At 47.1% G+C, this 25,806-nt stretch overlaps 1 protein-coding gene across 1 annotated transcript in view; it reads left to right on the top strand.

Moving 5' to 3' along the window:
• UHRF1BP1L (UHRF1 binding protein 1 like) overlaps nt 1-25,806 on the top strand; it is a 373,911-nt gene that overhangs the window by 52,813 nt on the left and 295,292 nt on the right. The window contains exon 7 of the mRNA XM_029597381.1: nt 15,026-15,196. Within this exon, the coding sequence (XP_029453241.1) occupies nt 15,026-15,196 (171 nt within the window). The remainder of the gene's footprint in view (nt 1-15,025; nt 15,197-25,806) is intronic.

Here is a 25,806-nt window from a genome sequence, read left to right as displayed (position 1 = left end):
GTTAGAGGGATATCATCTCCCGTGCAAAGGACTAAGATTCTGCAGTTTCTTTGGCAGAAGGGAGCTAATGTTGCTTTTTTGCAGGAGACGTATTTGGTGGCCAGTTAACATGACAAGTTAAAAAGGGCATGGGTTGGGCAGGTGTTTGCAGCTTCTTTCTCTTCTAAAGGTAAGGGTGTATGTGAGCTTATTCACAAGGACCTGATGGCCGCTTTATGATTCTGGAATGTAATCTGGGAGGTCACTCATACTTGTAAATGTTTATGGCCCTAATGTGGGACAGCTGGAGTTTTATACTAAACTGCAGGAGACACCGGCCCAATTTGCTTTGGACCTGGTATGTATGGGAGGGGACTGGAATGTCTGTCTTAGTCCTGATGTGGATAGGTCAGGCACTCGTAAAATGTAGGATGATAGTGGGAAAGGGCTTAGGGACATAATACAAACTTATGATCTTGTTGATTTCTGGAGGGTACAGAGTACAGGGTAGTACTGTGAAGGGTTTATTGAAGTAGCTGGGACTATATCAGAGTAGCACTGTGAAGGGTTTATTTGGGGATCGATTTGATTGTCATGAATGTTGGTATTATGGATACTATATGGTATATGTGTGCATTATATGATGAGGTTCGGTGGGTTTCTTTATGTGTTTGATTGTATTTTTGAGAGGTGGGAATGAAAGGATGTGTATGGGTTGTGTTGGTTGGTTTTTGAGAGTTGATTCTGGTTTTGAGAGATGAAGTAACGTTGATGGATATTTCTCACTCGTTTGGCTGCACTTTTGAGAGGTGGGTATGTAAGGATGTGAATGGTGTATGTTTGTGAGTGTATTGGTTCCTTTATGCGTTTGTGAGGGTGGTTACATTGAGTACGTCTGGTGGGCGTGGTTATCAGGGGAGATGGTGAGTTATGATCTCATTCATGGGTTGTGTAGGTATGGTTCAGGTGAGATGATAGTTTATTGAATCGGTTGAATGGTATGTTATGGTTTGTATTGTGCGTTTGTAAGTTTGATGACGTGCGAGTGTATTGGTTATTTGCGTCTGTGTGCGTGATCACGTTGAATACGTCTGGTGGGCATGGCCATCAGGGGAGACGCAGGTGAGTTATGATTTCACTTGTGGTTTGTGCAGGTATGGTTCAGGTGAAATGTGTTTATATTGATTTGGGTGATGGTTGTGTGGAGTATGTTGATTGGTTCTCAGATCCCCCACATACCCGATCAGGCAAGGGAAGTAGTTAGTTGGTGGAGTAGTTGCGAGATATTGACGGTAGGTGAACTGGTAGAGATTTGTGACAGTGGAAAGGCAGATTGTGCCTGGAGGTTTCTTGCTATGAAAATAGTTAGTAAATATTCTAAATCTGTGAGTATGGATTTGGTTATCAGGTATTTAATATGGTATTGGGTTAATATTGTCTATAACGGTTGGTTTGTATTCCAGGTAAGAATTTTTCAGTAGCACCTCGATAGTTGCAGCGTTGACCGGAAGTGTATGAAACGTGTTGTGTACTGGTGTCGCTCCATGTGAGGTGTGTAGCTTGTCCATCGAAGTTTGTATTTAATTTTGGGAGTTATGGACATAATGGAGATTATGGATGTTTTAGATTAAATGGGTGTGTCAATATTATTTCTTATCTTTTTTCAGTGGATATTGAGAAAATAATTGAGTGGTGTGGACATGTATTGGGTACTGTTTAATTAAGTAAGTTCTTATTAGGTTATATCCTATTGGTGGATGTATGTATAACATAGTATTTAAGTGGTGGGTATGCTAATTCTTTATATGTATGTTCTAGGAGTTTTGTTTATGAGTGGGGTTAATAACGTGATATTCAAGAGGTGGTTACAGACCTCCCCTGATGAAGCCCTGAGTGGATGAAACAAGGCACCTTGTTGGGGTAAACATCGCTAAAGAAGGGCTGAATTTCATTGAAGAAAGGAGTAGAACATCCTGTGCACCCGATGAAGATATGCGAGCATCTCTAGTTTTTTAATGGGATGAAGTTTTTATTATGAAGGAATGAAGTGTGATTGTGGTGTGTATGCTTATTGGGGTGATGGGTGATTAAATGTCCATTTTTTGTACGTGTGTAAAATTGTAATGAGTTGATCACATTGAAATATCCACTCTAGTTGAGATTGGTATGTATTATAAATGTTGGACAATGTGGGGCGGATTTTAAGAGCCCTGCTCGCCTAAATCCGCCCAAATCCGGGCGGATTTAGGCGAGCAGGGCCCTGCGCGCCGGTGCGCCTATGTTCAATAGGCCTACCAGCGCGCGCAGACCCCGGGACTCGCGTAAGTCCCGGGGTTTGGCGAGGGGGGCGTGTCGGGGGCGTGCCCGAGCCGCGCGGCGTTTAGGGGGCGTGTCGGCAGCGTTTTGGGGGCGGGCCCGGGGGCGTGGTTACGGCCTGGGGCGGTCCGGGGGCGTGGCCGCGCCCTCCGGACCCGCCCCCAGGTCGCGTCCCGGCGCGCTAGCGGCCCGCTGGCGCGCGGGGATTTACGCCTCCCTCTGGGAGGCGTAAATCCCCCGACAAAGGTAAGGAGGGGGTTTAGACAGGGCCGGGCTGGTGGGTTAGGTAGAGGAAGGGAGGGGAAGGTGAGGGGAGGGCGTTAGAGGATTCCCTCCGAGGCCGCTCTGATTTCGGAGAGGCCTCGGAGGGAACGGGGGTAGGCTGCGCGGCTCGGCGCGCGCCGGCTATACAGAATCGATAGCCTTGCGCGGGCCGATCCAGGATTTTAGCGGATACGCGCGGCTACGCGCGGCTACGCGCATATCTACTAAAATCCCGCGTACTTTTGCTTGCGCCTGATGCGCCAGCAAAAGTACGCCTATTCGCGCGGTCTGAAAATCTACCCCTGTGATTGTAACAAATTCTGTGACGGTGATTAAGGTATGAAATGTAATCAATTAATGGCAATATTTTTGTAATAAATATGTTTTGTTTGTAAAGGGAAGAAATGCAATAATCAATAAATAATGTTTTATAAAATATGTGAGTTGTGTGTATAAAAATAAAAAATATTGAATATACAATGTGAGATATAATTAGTGTTGTAGATTCATAAGTTTCTATGAATTCCCAGTGTGATGTGTTACATGGTGTCTCCCTGCCATTCCCCGCAGAAGAAGCAGGCAGTGGAGTGTACTGTCAAGGCTCCTCAGTCTGAGGGCTATGTTTCCAGTATACGTCTCAAGAAAATGTGGATCGATATTCCATTTATTTCATTGTACCCAAGAAGGAGGGCTTCTTTTGTCCCATCTTGGATCTCAAAGGGGTCAACTGTCATTTGCAGGTGATTCATTTTCGCCTGGAAACATTGTGCTCAGTCGGGGAATTTCTGACCTCCTTGGATCTGTCTTAGGCGTACTACCATATCCCCATCTGATTGGAGTACCATGTTTACTGTGTTTTGCAGTGTCGGGGTGCTGCCTTTTAATTTGCCCCCTGCCTCCAGAACTTTTTCCAAGGTTATGGTGATAGTGGCGGTAGAGTTGAGAGAGATTGGGATCCTGGCACATCCATCCGACTGGCTGATTCAGGCCAAGTCTCTGGAAGAGAGATGCTTGGTGACCCGGAAGCTAATCTCCCTGCTGCAGAGGCTTGGTTGAGTTGTGAAACCTAGTCAAGAGCAGTCTTCAGCCATCTCAGTCTTTGGAGAATCTGGGTGTTCGGTTCGACAGGAAGCAGGGAAAAGTTTTCCTGCCAGAAGCTCACATTCAGAAGTTGATGACACAGGTGTGTCTCTTGATTAACCCTATACACTTGACAGTGTGGTTCAATTTGCAGGTACTCTGTTTGATGACGGCAACCCTGGAAGTGGTGGATGAGAGCGCACATGCATCGTCTTCAGCGCTCCCTGCTGTCTCACTTTTCGATTTGACTCTACCTGCTGATGGAACTCTGCTCTTACCTGCAGTGGTGGTTGCAAGTGGATCATCTGAGAAAGGGGGTTTTCCTAAGCTCACCAAATTGACTGGTACTCACGATATATGCGAGCCTCCAGGGTTGGGGGGCTCACTGTCAGGAGCTGACAGCGCAAGAGTGCTGGAGTTCAGAAGATTCTTTCTGGAGTATCAATTGGCTGGAAGCCTGTGCGGTCCAGTTGGCATCCTTCTGGTTCAGTGACCGATTGCGGGGTCGAGCTATCCAAATAATGTCAGACAATGCAACAACAGTGGCTTATATCAATTGGCAGGGAGGAGCCAAGAGTCAGCAAATGTCGCAGGAAATTGCCCAACTTATGGAATGGGTGGAAGTGCATCTTCAGGAGATTTCAGCCTCACACATAGCAGGAAATGTAGGATTCGTGGACCCTTGGGCCGATCGGAGCCATAGGAAGAGCTGCTGTAGGTGGTAGAAGCAGTGACCCCGACCGGGAGGCGGCAAGGACAGACTGGTGGCAGGTCGAAGGCGGGACTCTGGAAGCCCTATGTGACCAAGGGCTCTGGCGAGGAAGGAGGTGATGGTGGCGCTGGCACGGCGTTGAGAAAACCTTCGCCCTGGAAGCCGATCCTCCCCCGAGAGGAGCTCGTAGGAGTTCGGCCGCTGGGACTTAGGAGATTCACCCTGGAAGCCGGAGTCCCCCCAGGAGGAGCCCGTAGGGACCCGGCCGCTGGGACTTAGGAGGGCCCGCGGGGGCCTGGTCAGCTGTAGTCCAAGGTCGAGTGCCGAAGGGTCGTTGCTCGCCGGTCCAGAGTCAGGAACCAATGGATCACCGTCAGCCAATCCGAGGTCAGGAGCCAGAGAGTCAACGTAAGCCAGTCCGAGGTCAGAAGCCAGAGGGTCAACGTAAGCCGGTCCGAGGTCAGAAGCCAGAGGAAACCAAATGCCAGTCCGGGGTCAGGAGCCAAGAAGAAACGTCAGCCAATCCGAGTCAGGAGCCAAGGGAAAACAACAAGCAGAACGCAGCAACTGGAGACAGGAACAACCCTGGGAACCTCGTTGCAAGGCCCAGAGGAGAGGGACTGCAGGGCTTAAGTAGCCCTGCAGCGTCTGACGTCACTAGGAGGAAGGAGGCAGGTTTCCCGCGCCTGGCCCTTTAAGAGTCGGGCCGAGACACGCGCGTGCCCCTAGGGGGCGGAGCTAGCCGCGGCGAGACGCCGGCTGCTCCGGCGGTGTAGGAGCCGCGTGGTGGGAGCAGGGGCAGGCCCGGGCGCCGCGTGGGGACGCTGAGAGCGCCGCGGCGAGAGCCCCCGGAGGCTCGAGGAGGGCCGGGAAGCCCCGGAAGCCCGCGGAGGTAGGCGAAGCGGCCGGGGCCGACCCGGAGCCGCAACAGTACCCCCTCCCTTACGCCCCCTTCCCGGGGGTCGTGGCCTGTCCGGATGCTGGAGATGGAAGTGTCGAAGAAGATCCTTATCAAGGATGTGGGAAGAAGGCTCCCACGAATTCTCCTCCGGACCATATCCCTCCCAGGACAGTAGGTACTCCCAGCGGTGGCGACGGCACCGGACATCCAAGACCTCCTTTACCGTGTAGGTGACATCCGGATCCGAGGAAACATTGGAGGGCACTGGCGGAGCCGCCCGAAATCGAGAGAGCACCAGTGGCTTGAGGAGGGACACATGGAAGACATCATGGATTTTAAGCGAGGAGGGCAGCCGCAATCTATAGGAAACCGCCCCTACGCGTTCAGCCACCGGGAAAGGTCCAATGTAACGAGGTGCTAATCTCATGGAGGGAGTCCGCAATTGAATGTGCTTCGTACTTAGCCATACCCTCGTCCCGGGTAAGAATACCGGGGCGGGCCGTCGAGACCGGTCTGCATACGCCTTGAAGCGAGCTGCAGTTCTGCGAAGCTTCTCCTGCGTGGAAATCCAAAGATGATGAAGCTGGTTGGCTGTTAGTTGTGCTGCGGGGGAAGTGACTTGTACCGGTAACGGCAGTGGGGGTCTTGGGATCCTCCCATAAACTAGCTGAAAGGGGGACTGACTCGTAGCGGAGTGCTTATGGCGGTTGTAAGAAAATTCCGCCCAGGGAAGGAGAGAGACCCAGTTGTCTTGGAGCTCATCTACAAAAGCTCGGAGGAAGGTTTTCAGAGACCGGTTGGTCCGCTCCACCTGGCCGTTACCCTGGGGATGAAAAGCCGTGGTAAAATCCAACTGTATCCCAAATTTCTTGCATAATGCCCGCCAGTACTTGGCCGTAAATTGAGGACCGCGATCCGACGCGATATGAGAGGGCAGTCCATGTAACCGGAAAATATGCTGGACAAATAGGTCAGCCAGCTCAGGAGCCGTGGGCAGCTTGGGCAGAGGGATGAAATGTGCCATCTTAGAAAAGCGGTCCACAGTGACCCAAATTACGGTCTTCCCCTCAGAGCGAGGCAACTCCACCACAAAGTCTGTGGAAAGGTGGGACCACGGTTCTGCGGGAATAGGGAGCGGCTGGAGTAGGCCCCACGGGCGTCCCGGTGGGGGTTTTTGCTGATCGCATGTGGGACAGGACTGAACATAGTGCCGGACATCCTCCCTCACTCGTGGCCACCAGTAAAACTCAGTGAGTAATTCAAGGGTTCGAGAAATCCCAGGATGGCCTGCCGTCAAGGAGTCGTGTGCCCATGCCAGAACCTTCCTCCGTGAACGAACCGGGACCACCGTCCTCCCTTCGGGCCCTAAGTTTGTGGCTGCCAGTAGGACTTTAGCTGGATCCAATATATACTGAGGGGTCTCCGTTGTATCGTCAACCTCGGTGGTGCGGGATAGAGCGTCCGCCCGTACATTCTTGGCTGCGGGTTGGTAGCGAAGCGAGAAGTCGAACCGACTAAAAAAGAGGGACCAGCGGGCCTGTCGGGGATTGAGCCTCTGAGCATGAGACAAGTACTGCAGGTTCTTATGGTCGGTATATACTATGATCGGATGTTGGGCTCCCTCCAACCACTGACGCCACTCCTCGAACGCTAACTTTATGGCCAACAGCTCCTTGTCGCCAATCCCGTAATTCTTTTCTGCCGGTGAAAACTTGCGGGAGAAGTATGAGCAAGGCCAGGTCTTGCCAGTGGGAGAGGTTTGGAGTAGCACTGCCCCTACCGCGACAGCGGAAGCATCTACCTCTACTATAAACTGGCGTTGAGGGTTAGGGTGCCGAAGACAAGTGTCTTGAAGGAAAGCCTCCTTGAGATCCTGGAAGGCCTGCGTCGCAGCAGGGGACCAGTTTCGTGCATCCACACCCTTCCGCGTGAGGGCCGTCAGAGGGGCTACCAGGCTGGAGTAATGCGGGATGAATTGGCGGTAGAAATTAGCGAATCCTAAGAACCGCTGAAGCGCTTTCACTCCTGATGGTTGTGGCCAGCCCTTGATGGCGCTCACCTTGTCCGGATCCATTCGGAAGCCCATAGAGGAGACAATATATCCTAGGAAGGGTAGTGACTCTTGTTCGAACTGGCATTTTTCTAGTTTAGCGTACAAGTGGTTCTCCCGTAGCTTCAGCAGGACTTGCCGCACGTGTTGTCGATGTGTCTTGAGATCCTGGGAATATATTAATACGTCATCCAGGTATACGATCACAGAAGTGTATAAGAAGTCGCGGAGGACCTCGTTCATAAGGTTTTGGAATACCGCTGGGGCGTTACAGAGACCAAACGGCATAACAAGGTACTCGTAATGGCCATCCCTGGTGTTAAAAGCGGTCTTCCACTCATCCCCAGGGCGTATACGAACGAGATTATAAGCACCTCTGAGGTCTAATTTGGTGAAGACTCGGGCCCCTTGGAGGCGATCCAGGAGCTCTGGAATCAGAGGCAACGGGTAACGGTCCCGGCGAGTGATTTGATTCAAGCCCCGATAATCAATACAGGGGCGGCGAGACCCGTCTTTCTTTCCTACGAAGAAGAACCCGGCCGGGGATTTGGACGGTCTGATGAAACCCCGGTCCAGGTTCTCCTTAATATAGGTTGACATAGCTTGGGTCTCAGGCAGAGACAGAGGGTAGACTCTCCCACGGGGCGGGGTGGTTCCTGGTAGCAAATTGATTGCGCAATCAAAGGGTCGGTGCTCCGGGAGTAACTCTGCCTTTTCTTTCGAGAAGACATCCTGAAAGGCATGGTATTGTGGAGGTACCGTTAACGGAGCTGTGCAGAGTGCAATGGGTCGCAGTGGGCGTGCAGGAAGGCAATGACGGTGGCACGCAGGACTCCAGGAAGTAATCTGAAGGGTTCCCCAATCAATCACCGGGGAGTGTTTCCGAAGCCAGGGTAGGCCCAGGATGACCGGATGGATGGATTTTTCAAGAATAAGAAACGAGATTTCCTCCTGGTGGAGGGCTCCAACCTGGAGCTTCAGAGGACTGGTGCGAGTGGATATTAAACCAGGAAGTGGACTCCCTTGAATGGAAGAAACCCGCACAGGCGGATCTTGCGGGCGGACCTCGAGCTGTAGCTGTTCTACTAGCTCCTGGAGGACGAAGTTCCCCCCGGACCCAGAGTCGAGTAAGGCGAGGGTATCAAAGCCTCCCTCCGGAAGACAAAGTCGTACCGGAACGGTACATGGGGAGCTGGGTGAAATGTTGCCTAGAGTCAACTCCCCGCTGAGCTCTAGGTTCGGGCGTTTCCCGGACGCTCGGTACAGCGGGCCAAAAAGTGCCCCTGACCCCCACAGTAAAGACACAGTCCCTGGGTACGTCAGTGTCTACGTTCCTCAGAGGATAGAGGACCACGGCCCAACTGCATGGGTTCCTCTGTAGCTGGAGCTGTGGCTGCAGGCGGTGAGGACCGGACTTGAGGCGGGGTGGATCGCCGGGCGGAGGACCCCTGGGCGGGCCTTCGCTCTCGGAAGCGGTGCTGGATACGCCGGTCCACGCGTCCAGCCAGTTCTATGAGTTCCTGTAAGTCGTCGGGAAGGTCCCGTGCCGCAAGTTCATCCTGGAGCCGGGGAGACAGACCCTCCAGAAAGATCCCATGCAAACTGTCCTCGCCCCAGGCCAGCTCAGTGGCCAGGGTCTGGAACTCCATCGCAAATTCCTCTAGGGGACGATTACCCTGCTTCAGCTGGAGGAGCTCCGAGGCAGCTGTGGAGGCCCGGGATGGTTCGTCAAAGATCCTCCGGAATGCTTTGACAAATTGTACTAGGTTATTTAAGCGGGAATCTTGGCGCTCCCACAGGGAGGAAGCCCAAGTCAAAGGTTTCCCGTCCAGAAGCGAAATAATGTAAGTCGTTTTTGCCCGGTCTGAGGTGAATTGCGCAGGCAGGAGGTCAAACCGGATGTAACAGTGGTTGAGGAACCCCCGACATGTCTTTGGATTCCCCGAGTACCTCGGGGGCGCTGGCATCTGTACCGGAACAGGAGAAGTCGGGTTGACCATAGATGTGGATGCTGCGGAGTGAGCTGCGGAGGTCCCATCTACGCGATCCGCCAGGCGTTGGACGGTCGACATCAGCGTATCCAGGCAGGACTGCTGTTGCTGTAGCTTCTGGGCAATGCCGGGAATGGCCTTTAGTCCGGCAAGGTCCGCCGGGTCCATGGCCTTGCAATCTGTAGGATTCGTGGACCCTTGGGCCGATCGGAGCCATAGGAAGAGCTGCTGTAGGTGGTAGAAGCAGTGACCCCGACCGGGAGGCGGCAAGGACAGACTGGTGGCAGGTCGAAGGCGGGACTCTGGAAGCCCTATGTGACCAAGGGCTCTGGCGAGGAAGGAGGTGATGGTGGCGCTGGCACGGCGTTGAGAAAACCTTCACCCTGGAAGCTGATCCTCCCCCGAGAGGAGCTCGTAGGAGTTCGGCCGCTGGGACTTAGGAGATTCACCCTGGAAGCCGGAGTCCCCCCAGGAGGAGCCCGTAGGGACCCGGCCGCTGGGACTTAGGAGGGCCCGCGGGGGCCTGGTCAGCTGTAGTCCAAGGTCGAGTGCCGAAGGGTCGTTGCTCGCCGGTCCAGAGTCAGGAACCAATGGATCACCGTCAGCCAATCCGAGGTCAGGAGCCAGAGAGTCAACGTAAGCCAGTCCGAGGTCAGAAGCCAGAGGGTCAACGTAAGCCGGTCCGAGTTCAGAAGCTAGAGGAAACCAAATGCCAGTCCGGGGTCAGGAGCCAAGAAGAAACGTCAGCCAATCCGAGTCAGGAGCCAAGGGAAAACAACAAGCAGAACGCAGCAACTGGAGACAGGAACAACCCTGGGAACCTCGTTGCAAGGCCCAGAGGAGAGGGACTGCAGGGCTTAAGTAGCCCTGCAGCGTCTGACGTCACTAGGAGGAAGGAGGCAGGTTTCCCGCGCCTGGCCCTTTAAGAGTCGGGCCGAGACGCGCGCGTGCCCCTAGGGGGCGGAGCTAGCCGCGGCGAGACGCCGGCTGCTCCGGCGGTGTAGGAGCCGCGTGGTGGGAGCAGGGGCAGGCCCGGGCGCCGCGTGGGGACGCTGAGAGCGCCGCGGCGAGAGCCCCCGGAGGCCCGAGGAGGGCCAGGAAGCCCCAGAAGCCCGCGGAGGTAGGCGAAGCGGCCGGGGCCGACCCGGAGCCGCAACAGGAAAAGACAATGTAAGTGCAGACTTTCTCAACAGGCAGAGTGTGGACCCAGGAGAATGGAAATTGTCAGATGAGGCTTTCAGCTGATAGTGGATCGCTGGGCCTTCCGTTTCTGGACTTGCTGGCGATGACGTGCACTGCAAATGTTCCTCGTTTCTTCAGTCGCTGGAGAGATCCAAAGTCCCTGGGCATCGATACCCTAGTGCAGGAGTGGCTGGAGGGCAAGCTGCTGCTGTATGCCTTCCTCCTCTGGCCCATGTTGGGCAGGATGATTCGGAAGATCGAGAGTCACAGGGGGATGGTGCTTTTGGTGGCACCAGATTGGCCCAGGAGATGTGTGAAGGCTCCTGGTGGACTCCCCCCTCCGGTTTCCGGTGCACAGGGATCTGCTGCAGCAGGGCGCCTGTTCTTCATGAATATCTGACTCAATTTTGTCTTATGGTATGGCCCCTGAGAGGACTCTGTTGTTGAAGCATGGATATTCTACTGCGATGATCACCACCTTGCTACGAGCGAGAAAGTTCTCCACTTCCTTAGCCTATGTGTGGGTTTGGTGCATGTTTGAGGCTAGGTGTGAAGATTGAGGAGCTCTTCCTCTTTCAGTTAGGATCCCACTCATTTTGGAATTTTTGCAGGATGGATTGAATAAAGGGTTGATTATTACAGTGAATATGCTTAAAAATAAATATCCTGAAGCCTATTATTTGTCTTGTCTGTATCTTATGTATGCCTGTACATTGCTCATATGGATAGCAGCAGCAGAAGTAAGCAGCAGTAGTAGGCTGCAGTAGTAGTAAGTAGCAGTAATAATAGGCTATGGTAGTAGTAGGTAGCAGCAGTAGTTGTAGTAAATTGCTCTAATAGTAAGCAGCAACAGTAGAAGACTGGTAGATGTAAGAAGTAATATTTATTTATTTATTTAGCATTTTTATATACCGACTTTCCAATAACAGAATTACTGATCAATTCGGTTTACATTTTAACAGAACAATAACATTGACAAGTAAATGTCTTACAAAGAACAGGTCGATATAACTTGGATAAGTAAATATGGGGTTAACCAGTAAAGATACATTGCCTAATATAGGTATAAGTAAAAGATACAGTGCCTAATGTAGGTTAAATAAACAGTTGCTAATTATAAGGGGAGGCCTAAGTTAAATAAACAGTTGCTAATTATAAGACTAGGTTATGTCTTCGACTGCCATAGATTAAGTGAGTTCTATAGATGATCTAAATAGCTCTCAGGTGGGTAATCATTGGCCGAGATGTTCCACAGGAAGCTGTTATGGGAAAGCTTGGTTGAACAACCAAGTCTTGAGTCTTTTTTTAAATGTAGATGAGCATTGCACTGCTCTGAGTTCTGGTGGGAGAGAGTTCCAGATTTTGGGGCCCGCTGTAGAGAAGGCTCTTTTGCTTAATGCTGACTTCATCGGTAGTGTATGTAGGTTGTTTTTATAGGCTTGTCTTACTGGTCTGGAGGAGGTGTGGAATCGGAGAGGGATTTTGAGCTCGAGTGGTGCCAAGTTGTGTAGAGCCTTGTGGGTTAATGAGAGCACTTTGAATAGTATTCTGAATTTCACGGGTAGCCAGTGTAGGGTTTTCAAAATAGGTGATATGTGGTCTCTTTTATTGGACTTGGTTAAGATCCTTGCTGCTGCGTTTTGCAGCATCTGTAGGGGTTTTATGGCGTTAGCGGGGAGGCCTAGTAGAAGCGAGTTGCAATAATCTATTTTCGTGAGAATGATAGCTTGCAGCACTAAACGGAAATCTTGGAAATGGAGGAGAGGTCTCAACCTTTTCAAAACTTGTAATTTGAAGAATCCATCCTTTACGATATTATTTATGAGAGATCTGTAATTCATTTGATTATCAAGGATAACCCCTAGATTTCTGACTTGTGTGGACATTGTTAATTGAGAAGACAAGATGGTACTGGGATGTGTGTGGGTTCCGTCTTGGGAGATGAGTAGGTATTCTGTTTTGCTTTGATTTAGAATCAGATTGAGGCTCGTGAGCAAGTTGTTGATGGCTAGTTGGCAAGAGTTCCAGAAGTCCAGGGTTTTTTGGAGAGATTCAGTGATAGGAATCATTATCTGCACATCGTCTGCGTATAGGTAGTGTATGAGATTTAGATTAATGAGGAGCTGGCAGAGTGGTAGAAGGTATATATTGAATAAGGTTGGAGAAAGTGACGAGCCTTGAGGGACTCCTAAGGTGCAGGTGACTGGTTGCGAAACTTCCTTGTTGACCTTGACCTTGTACTGTCTGTTCTGTAAGAATGATTTGCACCATTTGAGGGCCTCATCTCTGATGCCTATGTCTGACAGACGATCTATTAATGTGTTATGATTGACCGTGTCAAATGCCGCCGAGAGATCAAGTAGGATGAGAAGACAAGGGTGTCGGTTTTCCAGGTTTAGTAATATGGAGTCCGTTAGTGAGATAAGTAGAGTTTCCGTGCTTCGTGATTGGCGGAAACCGAACTGAGCTGGAGACAAAATGTTGTTATCGTTTAGGTATTCAGTTAGTTGTTTGTTTACAACACGTTCCATGATTTTTGCGATGAAAGGTAGATTTGCAATTGGGCGAAAATTGGATGGGTTTTCTGGAGAAAGACTAGATTTTTTTAGTAGTGGTTTTACGATTGCCATTTTTAGTGGATCAGGTACTAGCCCTTGGGAGAAGGAGCAGTTGATGATTTGTGCAATGGGTTTGGAGATGGTTTTAGCGCAGGCGATGAGTAGATTGGTGGGTATGGAGTCCTGAGGGTGTGAAGAAGGTTTGAGCTTTTTTAAGATATTTTCAATCTCTAAGGATGAGGTCGGTTCGAATTCCCTAAGGCTAACCTTTTGTGATGGGACAGCAGCTCGAGGTGTAACTGGTGAAGTGTTGATATTATTCTTGGACTGAGTTAGGAGTTTTGGGATCTTATTTTTAAAGTAGGTAGCCAGTTCTTCTGCTTTGCTTGCTGCTTTATCATCTGGTATAGATGTCAAAGCGGGTTTAGTGAGTGATGATACCAAAGAAAAAAGCGCCCTGGGGTCGAAGATGAAGTGGTGAATTTTTTGCGAGTAAAAGTTTCTTTTTGCTTGGAGAATGGAAATTCTGTATAGGTGCATCGTGGACTTGAATGCTGTGATGTTGGTAGATGTAGGGTTTTTCCGCCAGTGTTGTTCTTTTTTTCTGAGCTCTTGTTTTAAGGATTTTAGATTTGGTGTGTACCAAGGTTTTCTATTGTCCTTGTTTGCTTGATGAGCTTTGGTGATAGTTGGGCATGTGGTATCGGCCACTTTTTTGGTAATGTTGTTCCAGGACGTGATGGCTGATTCCACGTTTGTAAGGTCTAGTTGGTTGAATTCACCTGATAGGCAATTGCTGAGTGTTTCTTGGCTGCACATTTTCTTGAATTGGATTGAGTTATTCTGCCTTCCTGGGGTTGTAGGTAGGTTTATCTTTAGTACGGTGTTGATCAGCATATGGTCTGACCAAGGAACTGGAATGCATGTAGGGTTAGAGGAATGGGTAATTTCCTGGTTAATGAAAATGAGGTCCAGCGTGTGACCTGCTTTGTGGGTGGGTTCTTTAATTATTTGTTTGAAACCCATGAAGTTTAGTGTGTTTAGGAAGGTTTCACAACTAGAAGAGAGGGGGGATACATCTACATGGAGATTGAAATCCCCCAGGATGATCGCTGGAATGTTGGAGTTGATGTGTTTTACTATATTTTCAATCAAAGGTGAAGGGTCTGTTTCGAGGAATCCTGGGGTGGCGTAAATTAGCCCGATTTGAAGGTGAGAAGATCTGAAAACTGCAAATTCTAGAGAGTGTGAGGATATTGAGGTTTGTAGCGACATTCCCAGTGTTTTTTTTTGCTGCAAGAAGAAGACCACCTCCTCTTTTTTTGAGTCTAGGGATAGAGAATATATTGTAACTACTAGGCTACGGTAGTAGTAAGTAGCCGAAACGGTAGTAGTAAGCTGAACTAATAGTAAGTAGCAGCAGTAGTAGACTTTGGTAGTGGTAAGAAGCAATAATAGTAGGCTATGGTAGTAGTAAGTAGCAGCAGCAGGAGTAGTAAGCTGCACTAATAGTAGCAGCAGTAGTAGACTCCGGTAGTAATAAGTTGCAGCAGTAGTAAGTAGCAGCAGCAGTAGTAGACTGGTAGTAGTAAGAAGCAGTAATACTAGGCTACAGTAGTAGTAAGTAGCAGCAACAGTAGTAGTAAGCTGAACTAATAGTAAGTAGCAGAGGTAGTAGACTGTGGTAGTAGTAAGAAGCAGTAATAGGCTACAGTAGTAGTAAGCTGCACTAATAGTAGCAGCAGTAGTAGACTGCGGTAGTAGTAAGTAGCAGCAGTAGTGCGCTGCGGCAGTAGTAGACTGTGGTAATAGTAAGAAGCAGCGGTAGTAGGCTGCAATAGTAGTCAGTAGCAGCAGCAGCAACAGTAGATTTGTTAATTGAGTGCTTCCTTTAGCAATTTACTCTAAATCTTTGTTACCTTTTGTCCAAAGAGTAGATTTCTGCTTTGTAAATGTAACTTTTGTAAATTACCTTTTTTGGTTTTCCCACAGATAAAAGACTGCAATGTAGTGGCATCAAAGCTACTGTTGATGTTGGATGACTTGCTCTGGGTACTGACTGATTCACAGCTAAAAGCAATGGTGCAATATGCAAAATCACTCAGTGAAGCAATTGAGAAATCTGCTGAGCAGAGAAAGAGCGTGGTATCTGAACCCACACAGGTAGGTGGGTGCAGGAGACTCAGACAGCCCTTCTTTGGGCGAAAACTCACCAGAACATACTGACCCCCATTTATGAGCAAAGACTCCTTGAATACAGCTCTGTCCATACTGTAACTCATTCCAGTTAATTCTTTGCTATTTATAGTCAAGAAGATGTATATGTATATTTTTATTCAGCAGTTATCTTAATTAAAGACATAAAACTGGAACTAAAATGTTAGCATACATTTTAATTTGTATGCACCTGTGAATTTAATTCTGTAAACATATATTATAAAAAAATATATACATTTTTCCCATTAAACATGGAGACAGTGCCTATGAAAGAAGAGATATCCTAAGCAGATTCTGGATTTTAAAGTTTATGGATTCAAATCAGCTTTATACTTTTAACTGCAACAAGCTTGAAACATCTTGTTTCTCTGCATACACTTCTGGTTTAGTCTTCCCATTCAGCTCTTGGTATTCAGCCAACATTGATTGCCACTTTCCTTATTGTTTCTCATCTGTCTTTCATCTTTGAGTTCATCAAATGATGATGTAAGAGTAAAAGGCTGTCCTCTGACAATAGACAATTGCAGCAAGCCACACAGATGTCATGTAACTCCATCTCTTGCCAGTATGGAAGACGCCTTCCAGAGCTTTCTAAAAAGCTATTGCATGTGTGTGGTAATTTAATGAATACATCCAAACTCACTGCTCCTCAGATTCTACTTTTCTGTTGTCAGGCTATTCCTCTGGCTACTACCACCACATTTTGTGACTGACAGTTTTTATCAGCTACCTTTCTTACCATTTTTGGGGGGTTATTTTGGCTCAGCAGTTCATTGCTTCCTGCTATAGGGTCATAAGCATTCACAACTACTTAGGTCTTTCCCTTATTTTTTATATCCACTTCCCAACCCCACCCAACCATTGCAGCATATCTTTGACCAGGGGCCATATACTGTGACTCCCTGTAGAACAGTACTAATGACTACCAAATTCACCATTGAGTGATGCCCTGACTCCGTCTCCACCAGGGTCTGTAAATTCTGCTTCTACAGTATCCCTAGCCCTAGCTTGCCTGGAGAGCAGAAGCCTGGTCCATGAATCAAACCTAGGCCTTCCACATGGCAGTGCTCAACACTTGATATTGAGTTATCAGACCAACCTATGTTTGATTGCTTTTTTTTTCCAGTTGTTTTCTTCCCCTCTTTTTTCCTTAGAAATGCCATTCAGCATAACTGTGGGCATCTGGATTTTGAGAGATCTTGCTCTGGAGATTAATCTCTTTGAAGCAAATGCAAGAAGACTGTGGCCATTCTCCAGTCCCTTTCATCTTCCACCTCTAATGCACCTTCTACACCTCCTAAGTTCCAGAGTGTATTTGAGGAGACCACATTTTTTTCACAAGATGCTTCCAAGGGTCTTCTCAATCCAGTTCATAGGGCTCTAGGCTTTGTTAACTTGAACGGAAGAGCTCAAAGCCCTAACTGATATCCAGTTGAATCCAGAATAGATTTTTGTGGCTGGATCCCAGAGGATATAGCCCAACTTTCAGCCCATGTATTGGAAGATTCAGAAAGATGAAGAAATACGTCAGCTCCATACTTAAAGAAGGTTTCTTCAAAGTCAATGTCCTAAAAAAACTTAAACCACTACTATACACCCAAGACTTCCGCACAGTGATCCAAGCCACTATCTCCTCTAAATTGGACTACTGTAACTCAGTCTTCCTAGGGCTCCCCTACTCCACAATAAAACCCCTATAAATGTTACAAAATGTGACTGCTAGAATCATCTCAAATACCCATAAATCAGAACACATCACCCCTATCCTTAAAGACTTACACTGGCTCCCTATCCCCTCTCGTATTCACTCCAAAACCCTGACAATTGTACATAAATCCATTCACGCTCACAATTCCAACTGGCTAGACTCCTTTTAAGATTCATCAGTCTACCCAGCCCACCAGAACTGCCAACAAAGGCACTCTACTAGTACCCTCCCTTAAAACAGCCTACCTCTCCTCCACACGTGACCGTGCCCTCTTAATTGCTGGCCCTTCACTCTGGAGCTCCCTCCCTCCAAACTTACGCCTTGAATCATGCACCATCAAATTTAAAAAGAAGTTAAAAACATGGTTATTTAAACAAGCCTATCCGGATTAGTCCACCCCTTCCCTCCTACAATGCTATACTATCTCCCATATAGACTATCCTGTATTCCTTATATTAAGGAGCTCTATGTTTGCCTGTTGTTAAGCTTTTATGTTCGCCTGTTGTTAAGCTACATTTCTACGCTGCTCTTGTGTTATCCCCCTCCCAGTTCTTTCTCCCTGTTAATATGTACTTTCAAACCTGCTGTTCAAATGTGAACCGGTATGATGTCCCTACTAATACCGGTATATAAAAGTCTCTAAATAAATAAATAAATAAATAAATAAGATTGCTCTGTGGGGGAAGAGATATTTTTTGCATACTATTAGCTCCTTGTAACCCTAGATAACTAGGCTCATTGGATAATCAAAGATATTTACAAATAACATCTGGAAATCCCTCCAGATTGCTTGCCGGAGAGGACATTCAGGCTCTCACTGCACTAGGAACTGTTCAAATTGGAAATCTCCTCCCTTTTGAAGCTCCACATGGTGAAAATTGTCCCTTCACAGGAGAGAGTGGGGATTTTACTCCAGCTATTTTCTGCTTCCCATGAAGAAAGGTGAATTCAGACCCATCCTAGATGCGAGGGATTTGAACGGATCTTTCAGAAAGATAGGAAGGGTTCATGAGGTACTCCCATGCCCTCTGACTCAACTGTGATGCACTGGCATCGGTAGTGATGCACCATCAGTTTTCAGAGTTTAGGTGTCTAATTCTTTCCATTTGAAAATGGACTAGGAATGAGCTTCTACATTACATTTACATTAAAATTTATTAGAATTTATTAGTCGTCTAACACAAGGCCTAAACGAAGCAAAAATTAAAGCATCCATAAAATGTTACAAAAACTTAACCAATACAATAAACATTATCTGCTAAACATGATAAACAAACAGATCAAATACAAAAGACAAACATAGATATTGAGTAGACCTGCAACCATGCCTTGTTCAGTAGGGGGAGAAAACAGACCAAAAATTAATCAATAATAAGCCTTCTTGAGAAGCAAGGTTTTGAGAAGACCTCTAAAAGTCTTAAGACATGTACACAGATCCAGTTCTTCGAGGAAGAATAGGAGCTGCTACTGAGAAGGCAGATTCTCGTGTTTTGATGAAGCAAGCATTTTTGATAGATGGAACATCTAATAGACCTCACGGAGATGATCTAAGTTGTTGTGAGGGTTGGTATAGTTTAAGTAGGGCATTTGACCAGGGACAAGAGTCCAAATGTTTACGTTTGAAAAGAGTAAGACCAATTTTATACTCAATGCACTGTGTATAGGTAGCCAGTGAAGGTCAATGAGTGTGGGGTAATATGCAAGAAATGTTTAACCCAAGAGATCAGTTGGGCTGAGGCATTGAGAAGGAGTTGAAGAGGATGCAATGTGTTCATCGGAAGATCTAGAAAGAGGCCATTGCCATAATCGATTAAAGGAAAGATAGAATCTTGAAAACAGTTCAGAATTCAGAATCATGTAGTAGTTGTTTAAGCCCACCAGCACGCAGAATTTGAAAAAAACCTCATCTGATAACTGATTTGATGTGTGCTCGAAAAGAAAGATGGGGGTCGATCCAAACAACTAGGCTCTTAATGCTTTGATGTAAATTGAAAACAGAACCATCAAACATGATGGATGAATATTGTAACTTTGTACGAGAAGAAATTCTGTCTTTTTCTTATTGAGTGCTAATTTATTTTGTAGTAACCATTGCTCAATGGAAGAAATACAAATTTAAATGTGTTTGACTGTATCCTGCCAAGTGGGATGAAGCTGGATAAAAAATTGAATATCATCCACGTAAATTTTGTACCTGTTACAAAGACAACAAAAATTTACAAATTGGCACTATAAATGTTAAATAGGGTGCAGACAGGACGGAACCCTCTGGAACACCCATTTTCAAAAGAGACCAGTGAAAATATTGATTATGAAATTTAGACTGAGCGTGATTGTCTAGAAAAGAAGAAAACCAGTTTAGGACAACTCTGGCTAGCCCATGGTTTTGCAGGAGATGCAAAAGGATAGAATAGTCAACTGTGTCGAAAGCAGAGGAGATGTCGAGAAACACAAGAATGTAACGATAGCCTGAGTCAAGGCCTCTCCTAAGTGTGTTGGTTAAAGACAGCAAAAGCAATTTCCTAGTGTGTAGACAAATGGACTCAGGACCAGTGGGTTATGCTCCCCTGCCAGCAGATGGAGACGGAGCAAGCTGATGTCACAGTATATATATATTCCTGCAGTGACCCCAGCCTGCCAGTGTTCTCCATCTCCAGCAGGTGACAGATGTGAATCTCCCTATGGGGATTGCTTTGAGTTTTTTGGAAGGAGAAATTTGAAATTTGACTTAAGGAAAAGAAAGCCCCACACTCCTGTGGTGATACCAAAAGTTCCCTCCCCCAGTTGAGAATTCCTTAGGTGATTTCTATGGTCCCTCAGAGGTGTGCCTTGGTCCAGTAGCTGGGTTTCCTGGTGTGAACTTAGCTGCTTGTTCAGCTGGAAGACAGTGGGTGCAGAAGGCTGAGTGCGATGGTGATGGCAGATGCCCTCTCCCCCCACAGCCGGAGACCGCACAGCTGGTAAATGCTGAGCTCAGGTAAGGTTTAAAAAAAAGGTGAACGTTTTACCTTCAGACACAGTTAAGAGTTTTTTTAGGACGTCCTCCGATGTTCGTTCCTGCTTCTGTGGGAGTTGGGGAACTGGGCAGCCTGGCGGGTTGAGCAGCCCCGATGGGGCAGTTAGACTTTTTTTTTTATTTCAGTTTTTGGAAAAAAAACTTCCAAAAAACTGAAAGGAGCAGCTACAAAGGTAAAAAGCGTGCAAGAAGCGTGGTCATTGTTAAAAAAAAACCCAAAAAACCTACCATCCTAGAAGCACAGTCCAGATGTATTCCACATATTAAACGGTTGATAAGAATGTTTACCCCTTGTTCCATGTAAACCGATTTGATATGACACCTGTCATGAAGGTCGGTATATAAAAGAATTAAATAAATAAAATAAATATTAAGAAAGGTGGAAGGAAGGCAAAATGGCATGGTTAAAAGGTGACGTGAAAGAAGCTATTTTAGCCAAAAGATCTACATTCAAGAATTGGAAGAAGGATCCAACAGAAGAAAATAGGATAATGCATAAGCGTTGGCAAGTTAAATGTAAGACATTGATAAGACAGGCTAAGAGAGAATTTGAAAAGAAGTTGACCGTAGAGGCAAAAACTCACAGTAAAAACTTTTAAAAATATATCCAAAGCAGAAAGCCTTTGAGGGAGTCAGTTGGACCATTAGATGATTGAGGGGTTAAAGGGGCAATTAGAGAAGATAAGGCCATCGTACAAAGATTAAACAATTTCTTTGCTTCAATGTTTACTGAAGAGGATGTTGGGGAGATACCCGTTCCAGAGAAGGTTTTCATAGGTAATGATTCAGATGGCCTGGATTAGCCACTGTTGGAAACAGGATGCTGGGCTTGATGGACCCTTGGTCTGACCCAGTATGGTATGTACTTTCTATAGGTATTTCTGTATCCCCACAGGGCTTACAATCTAATTTTGTACCTGAGGCAATGGCGGTAAAGTGAATTGACCAAGATCACAAGGAGCAGCAGTGGGATTTGAACCCTAGTTTCCCTGGGTCGTAGCCAGCTGCTCTAACCACTAAGCTGCTCCTCCATTTCACTTTGTGCTTGCACTCCATGTGGTAGGCTGCAGCTGTATTTTCTTGTGCTCCTGTGCATGTTTTGCTGCCCCCTCAAGGTCGTCGGTGTGCACAGTGCGTTGACTCTGCACATGCATTGTGTGCTCGGTTTTGGGTGCGCCTTTTGCGCGCACAAGCTTTACAGCGTGTCAAATGCTTTACTTGGCGCAGAAGTTCTGCGCCAAGTAAAGCCTTGCCGCACTTACCTCTCCAGCGCGTAATTTTTGTTCGCATAAATTTTTGAGCACAAGCATTTCAGACACACATTTACCGCTGCAATGGCACCAGTGAACAAGAAGCCTAAGTGCCTTTCTCTTTGTGTTGCCTGTCATATTAGGGCTTCTCAGCTTGACATGTCTTCTAATGTGTCAGCATTTTTCGGACTCTCAGAGTGAGTTGTCGTCCTCTGATTTTGCTAAGCCTGGCTCCTCCCATTCTGATGGGTTGGTTCCGGCCTTGACTGGAGGGACGTCAGACCTTGGTTCTCCCTTTATTGGTTCCTCATCTGGAAAGGGTAACATACATAGAAACATAGAAATGACGGCAGAAGAAGACCAAACGGCCCATCCAGTCTGCCCAGCAAGCTTTGCACATTTTTTTTCTCATACTTATCTGTTACTCTTGGCTCTTAGTAACCTTTTGGTTCTATTTCCCTTCCACCCCCTCCATTAATGCAGAGAGCAGTGTTGGAACTGCATCTATGTGAAATATTTAGCTTAATTAGTTAGGGGTAGTAACCTCTGCAATAAGCAAGCTACACGCATGCTTATTTGTTTTCCCAGACTATGTAATTCAGTCCTTTTTGGTTGTTGTCTGTATATAGATCCTCTTTTCTTCATTCCCCCTGCCGTTGAAGCAGAGAGTTATGTTGGACATGCATTGAAAGTGAAGCATCAGACTTTCTCCCCTGCCGTTGAAGCAGAGAGCCATGCTGGTTATGTGTGAAGCATCAGTCTTTCTCCCCTGCCATTAAAGCAGAGAGCTATGCTGGATATGTGTAAAGTATCAGTCTTTCTCCCCTGCCGTTAAAGCAGAGAGCTATGCTGGATATGCGTAAAGATTCAGTCTTTCTCCCCTGCCGTTGAAGCAGAGAGCTATGCTGGATGTGTGTGAAGTATCAGTCTTTCTCCCTTGCCGTTGAAGCAGAGAGCTATGCTGGATATGCATTGAAAGTGAAGTATCAGGCTTATTTGGTTTGGGGTAGTAACCGCCATAACAAGCAAGCTACTTTCTGCTTTTTTGTGAATGCAAATCCTTTTTTCCACATTCATTCACGTCCTCTAGACTTTATGGAACCACAGTGTTTATCCCATGCCCCTTTGAAGTCCTTCATAGTTCTGGTCTTCACCACTTCCTCCGGAAGGGCGTTCCAAGCATCCACCACCCTCTCTGTGAAGAAATACTTCCTGACATTTGTTCTGAGTCTTCCTCCCTGGAGCTTCAAATCGTGACCCCTGGTTCTGCTGATTTTTTTCCGACGGAAAAGGTTTGTCGTTGTCTTTGGATCATTAAACCTTTCAAGTATCTGAAAGTCTGTATCATATCACCTCCGCTCCTCCTTTCCTCCAGGGTGTACATATTTAGATTCTTCAATCTCTCCTCATAAGTCATTCGATGAAGACATTCTACCTTTTTGGTCACCCTTCTCTGGACCGCCTCCATCTTGTCTCTGTCTTTTCGGAGATACGGTCTCCAGAACTGAACACAGTACTCCAGGTGAGGCCTCACCAAGGACCTGTTCAAGGGGATAATCACTTCCCTTTTCCTACTCGATATTCCTCTCTCTATGCAGCTCAGCATTCTTCTGGCTTTAGCTATCGCCTTGTCACATTGTTTTGCCGACTTCAGATCGTTAGACATTATCACCCCAAGGTCTCTCTCCTGCTCCGTGCACATCAGCCTTTCTCCCCCCATCGAATACAGTTCTTTTGGATTTCTACTCCCCATATGCATGACTCTGCACTTCTTGGCATTGAATCTCAACTGCCATATCTTCAACCACTCTTCTAGCTTCTTTAAATCCCGTTTCATTCTCTCCACTCCTTCCGGTGTGTCCACTCTGTTGCAGATCTTAGTGTCGTCCGCAAAAAGACAAACCTTACCTTCTATCCCATCCGCTATATCGCTCACAAAGATATTGAACAGGACTGCTCCCAACACCGATCCCTGCCGTACACCACTTAACACCGCTCTCTCTTCAGAGAGAGTTCCATTTACCAACACACATTGTTTTCTGTCCTTCAACCAGTTTGCAATCCAGGCCACTACCTCGACACTCACTCCTAAGCTTCTCATTTTATTCACTAGTCTCCTGTGCGGGACCGTATCAAAAGCTTTGCTGAAATCCAAGTAGATGACATCGAGTGCCCTTCCTTGATCCAATTCCTTGGTTATTCCTTGGTAGTTCTGTGGGCCCCTCTCCAGTTCCTTCTGGATGTGGTTTGGACCTGGCTGCTTTTTCTTTGGTGGAATTTTTTCAAGCCTTACAAGCTTTTCTTCAGGCACAGTTCTCCACTTCACCCAGTCCTGTCAGGTCGGACCCTCAGCTGGTGGCTCTTCCCTCTTCCAGTCCTATGCTAAGGCGACAGGGCTTGCCTTGGCTCCAGGGCCGGTGCAAGGGGATTTGGTGCCCTAGGCGAGCCTTCTCTCTCTTGCGCCCCCCCCCGGGTCGCGCCGCCATCCCCCGATCTCGGCCCCTCCTACCTCATTCTCGATCACGCCCGCCAACTATGTGGTTTTCTGGTCATGAGCAGGTTGGGCACTGCTCACGGCCCACCAAATCTCCACTCCTCTTTGCCACCGCTTGCGGCCCCATATGGCTCGCACCCAGTGGCGCACCAAGGGTCTCCGGCGCCCGGGGGCCAATGCATTTGTGTGCCTCTCCAGCATCCCCCCCCCCCCTTAATCCTTCTTGTACTAATGCTTAAGGTCACAGATCAGTGGCATCTCTAGACAGAAGAATTGTTGGGGGTGGGGGGAGCCAAAATGACATTTCTTTATCACACCCATCTCTATAGCATGGATCCTGCTTTAAAATTGGTTATAAAAAAAGGTGTTAATAAAAAAGTCCAAAGGGTCTTCTGCGTAATTTTAAAAAGCTGGCCAATTTCACACTATAAAATTATTTGATAGCCTCATTCAACTAATTCTATATGGCTATGAGAGTGAAGTCAGGAATATATAGGAAGGGACAGAATGTCAATACAAATCCTGCACCTCCAGTTCTGTAACTCACTGTGCATCCACTGAAATTCCCCCAAACAATGGAGCTTGGATGTTTCACTTACAGCTCATCATACTAAAAGATATTTTCAAATTCTGGTGTCACCTCACAGTAACAGCAGCACAAACACCTTCCACTGCCAGACACATTGTGAACTAACACAAAACCCCGCAAAAAAGACACTCAAAATCTATACTGCAATCCCATCATAACATAACAGTAATAACACCAAGGACTCAAACAACAATAACCCTACCTGTGAAAAAGCAAGGGTAAATATTACACTGGGTCCTAGAATACCAATACACCACCTACTGAGGAAACAAAACAAACCCGATTGCTATAGATCTCTATACAGACACTACATGCTAGCAGAATCTCTCATTATGGTCACACGCACAGAGCAGAGACAGAAGAAGAATCCTATTTTGGTTTCCTTGCTCTTCTTGTTTTTTCCCTATGAAGGATGCCATTCAGGAATTGATTGATCTTGAATGGGATGCCCCAGAGGAAACTTTTAAAGGGGGTTGGATGCTGGAAGGTCTGTACCCCCTGGATCCAGCTGTGTGAGAGCGTTTGTGTTTTCCCAAAGTGCAGGCGACCATCCCCGTGGAGGGAGGAGCGGGAGGATGTGCATGATAGGAGGATTGAGGCTATCCTTAAGCAGGATTTGGTCCATACCTCGGCCACAGGAGAGTAGCTTCGGTGATGGCGGCCAGGTGTCAAGTCTGGTTGTGAATTTGGTCAGCTGACGCAGCTTCCAAAACTAATCTTACAAAGATTTATTTATTTTTATTTATTTATTTTATATACCATCAATCTGTGGACAATCTAGACATCTCTAAATCCCTTAAAACCTGGGAAACCTGCCTGGCATCAGTCACCCTCCTCCTCTCTAACCATAAGAACATAAGAAAATGCCATACTGGGTCAGACCAAGGGTCCATCAAGCCCAGCATCCTGTTTCCAACAGTGGCCAATCCAGGCCATAAGAACCTGGCAAGTACCCAAAAACTAAGTCTATTCCATGTTACCGTTGCTAGTAATAGCAGTGGCTATTTTCTAAGTCAACTTAATTAATAGCAGGTAATGGACTTCTTCTCCAAGAACTTATCCAAACCTTTTTTCAACCACAACCACTAACCACATCCTGTGGCAACAAATTCCAGAGTTTAATTGTGCGTTGAGTAAAAAAGAACTTTCTCCGATTAGTTTTAAATGTGCCCCATGCTAACTTCATGGAGTGCCCCCTAGTCTTTCTAGTATCCGAAAGCGTAAATAACCGATTCATATCTACCCGTTCTAGACCTCTCATGATTTTAAACACCTCTATCATATCCCCCCTCAGCCGTCTGTTCTCCAAGCTGAAAAGTCCTAACCTCTTTAGTCTCTCCTCATAGGGGAGCTGTTCCATTCCCCTTATCATCTTGGTAGCCCTTCTCTGTACCTTCTCCATCACAATTATATCTTTTTTGAGATGCGGTGACCAGAATTGTACACAGTATTCAAGGTGCGGTCTCACCATTATGACATTTTCCGTTTTATTCCCCATT

The sequence above is a fragment of the Rhinatrema bivittatum genome, chromosome 4 (assembly GCF_901001135.1).
Source record: "Rhinatrema bivittatum chromosome 4, aRhiBiv1.1, whole genome shotgun sequence".
Taxonomy (NCBI): Eukaryota; Metazoa; Chordata; class Amphibia; order Gymnophiona; family Rhinatrematidae; genus Rhinatrema; species Rhinatrema bivittatum.
The sequence above is the reverse complement of the archived record's forward strand: the minus strand, read 5'-3'. Positions and strand labels throughout refer to the sequence as shown.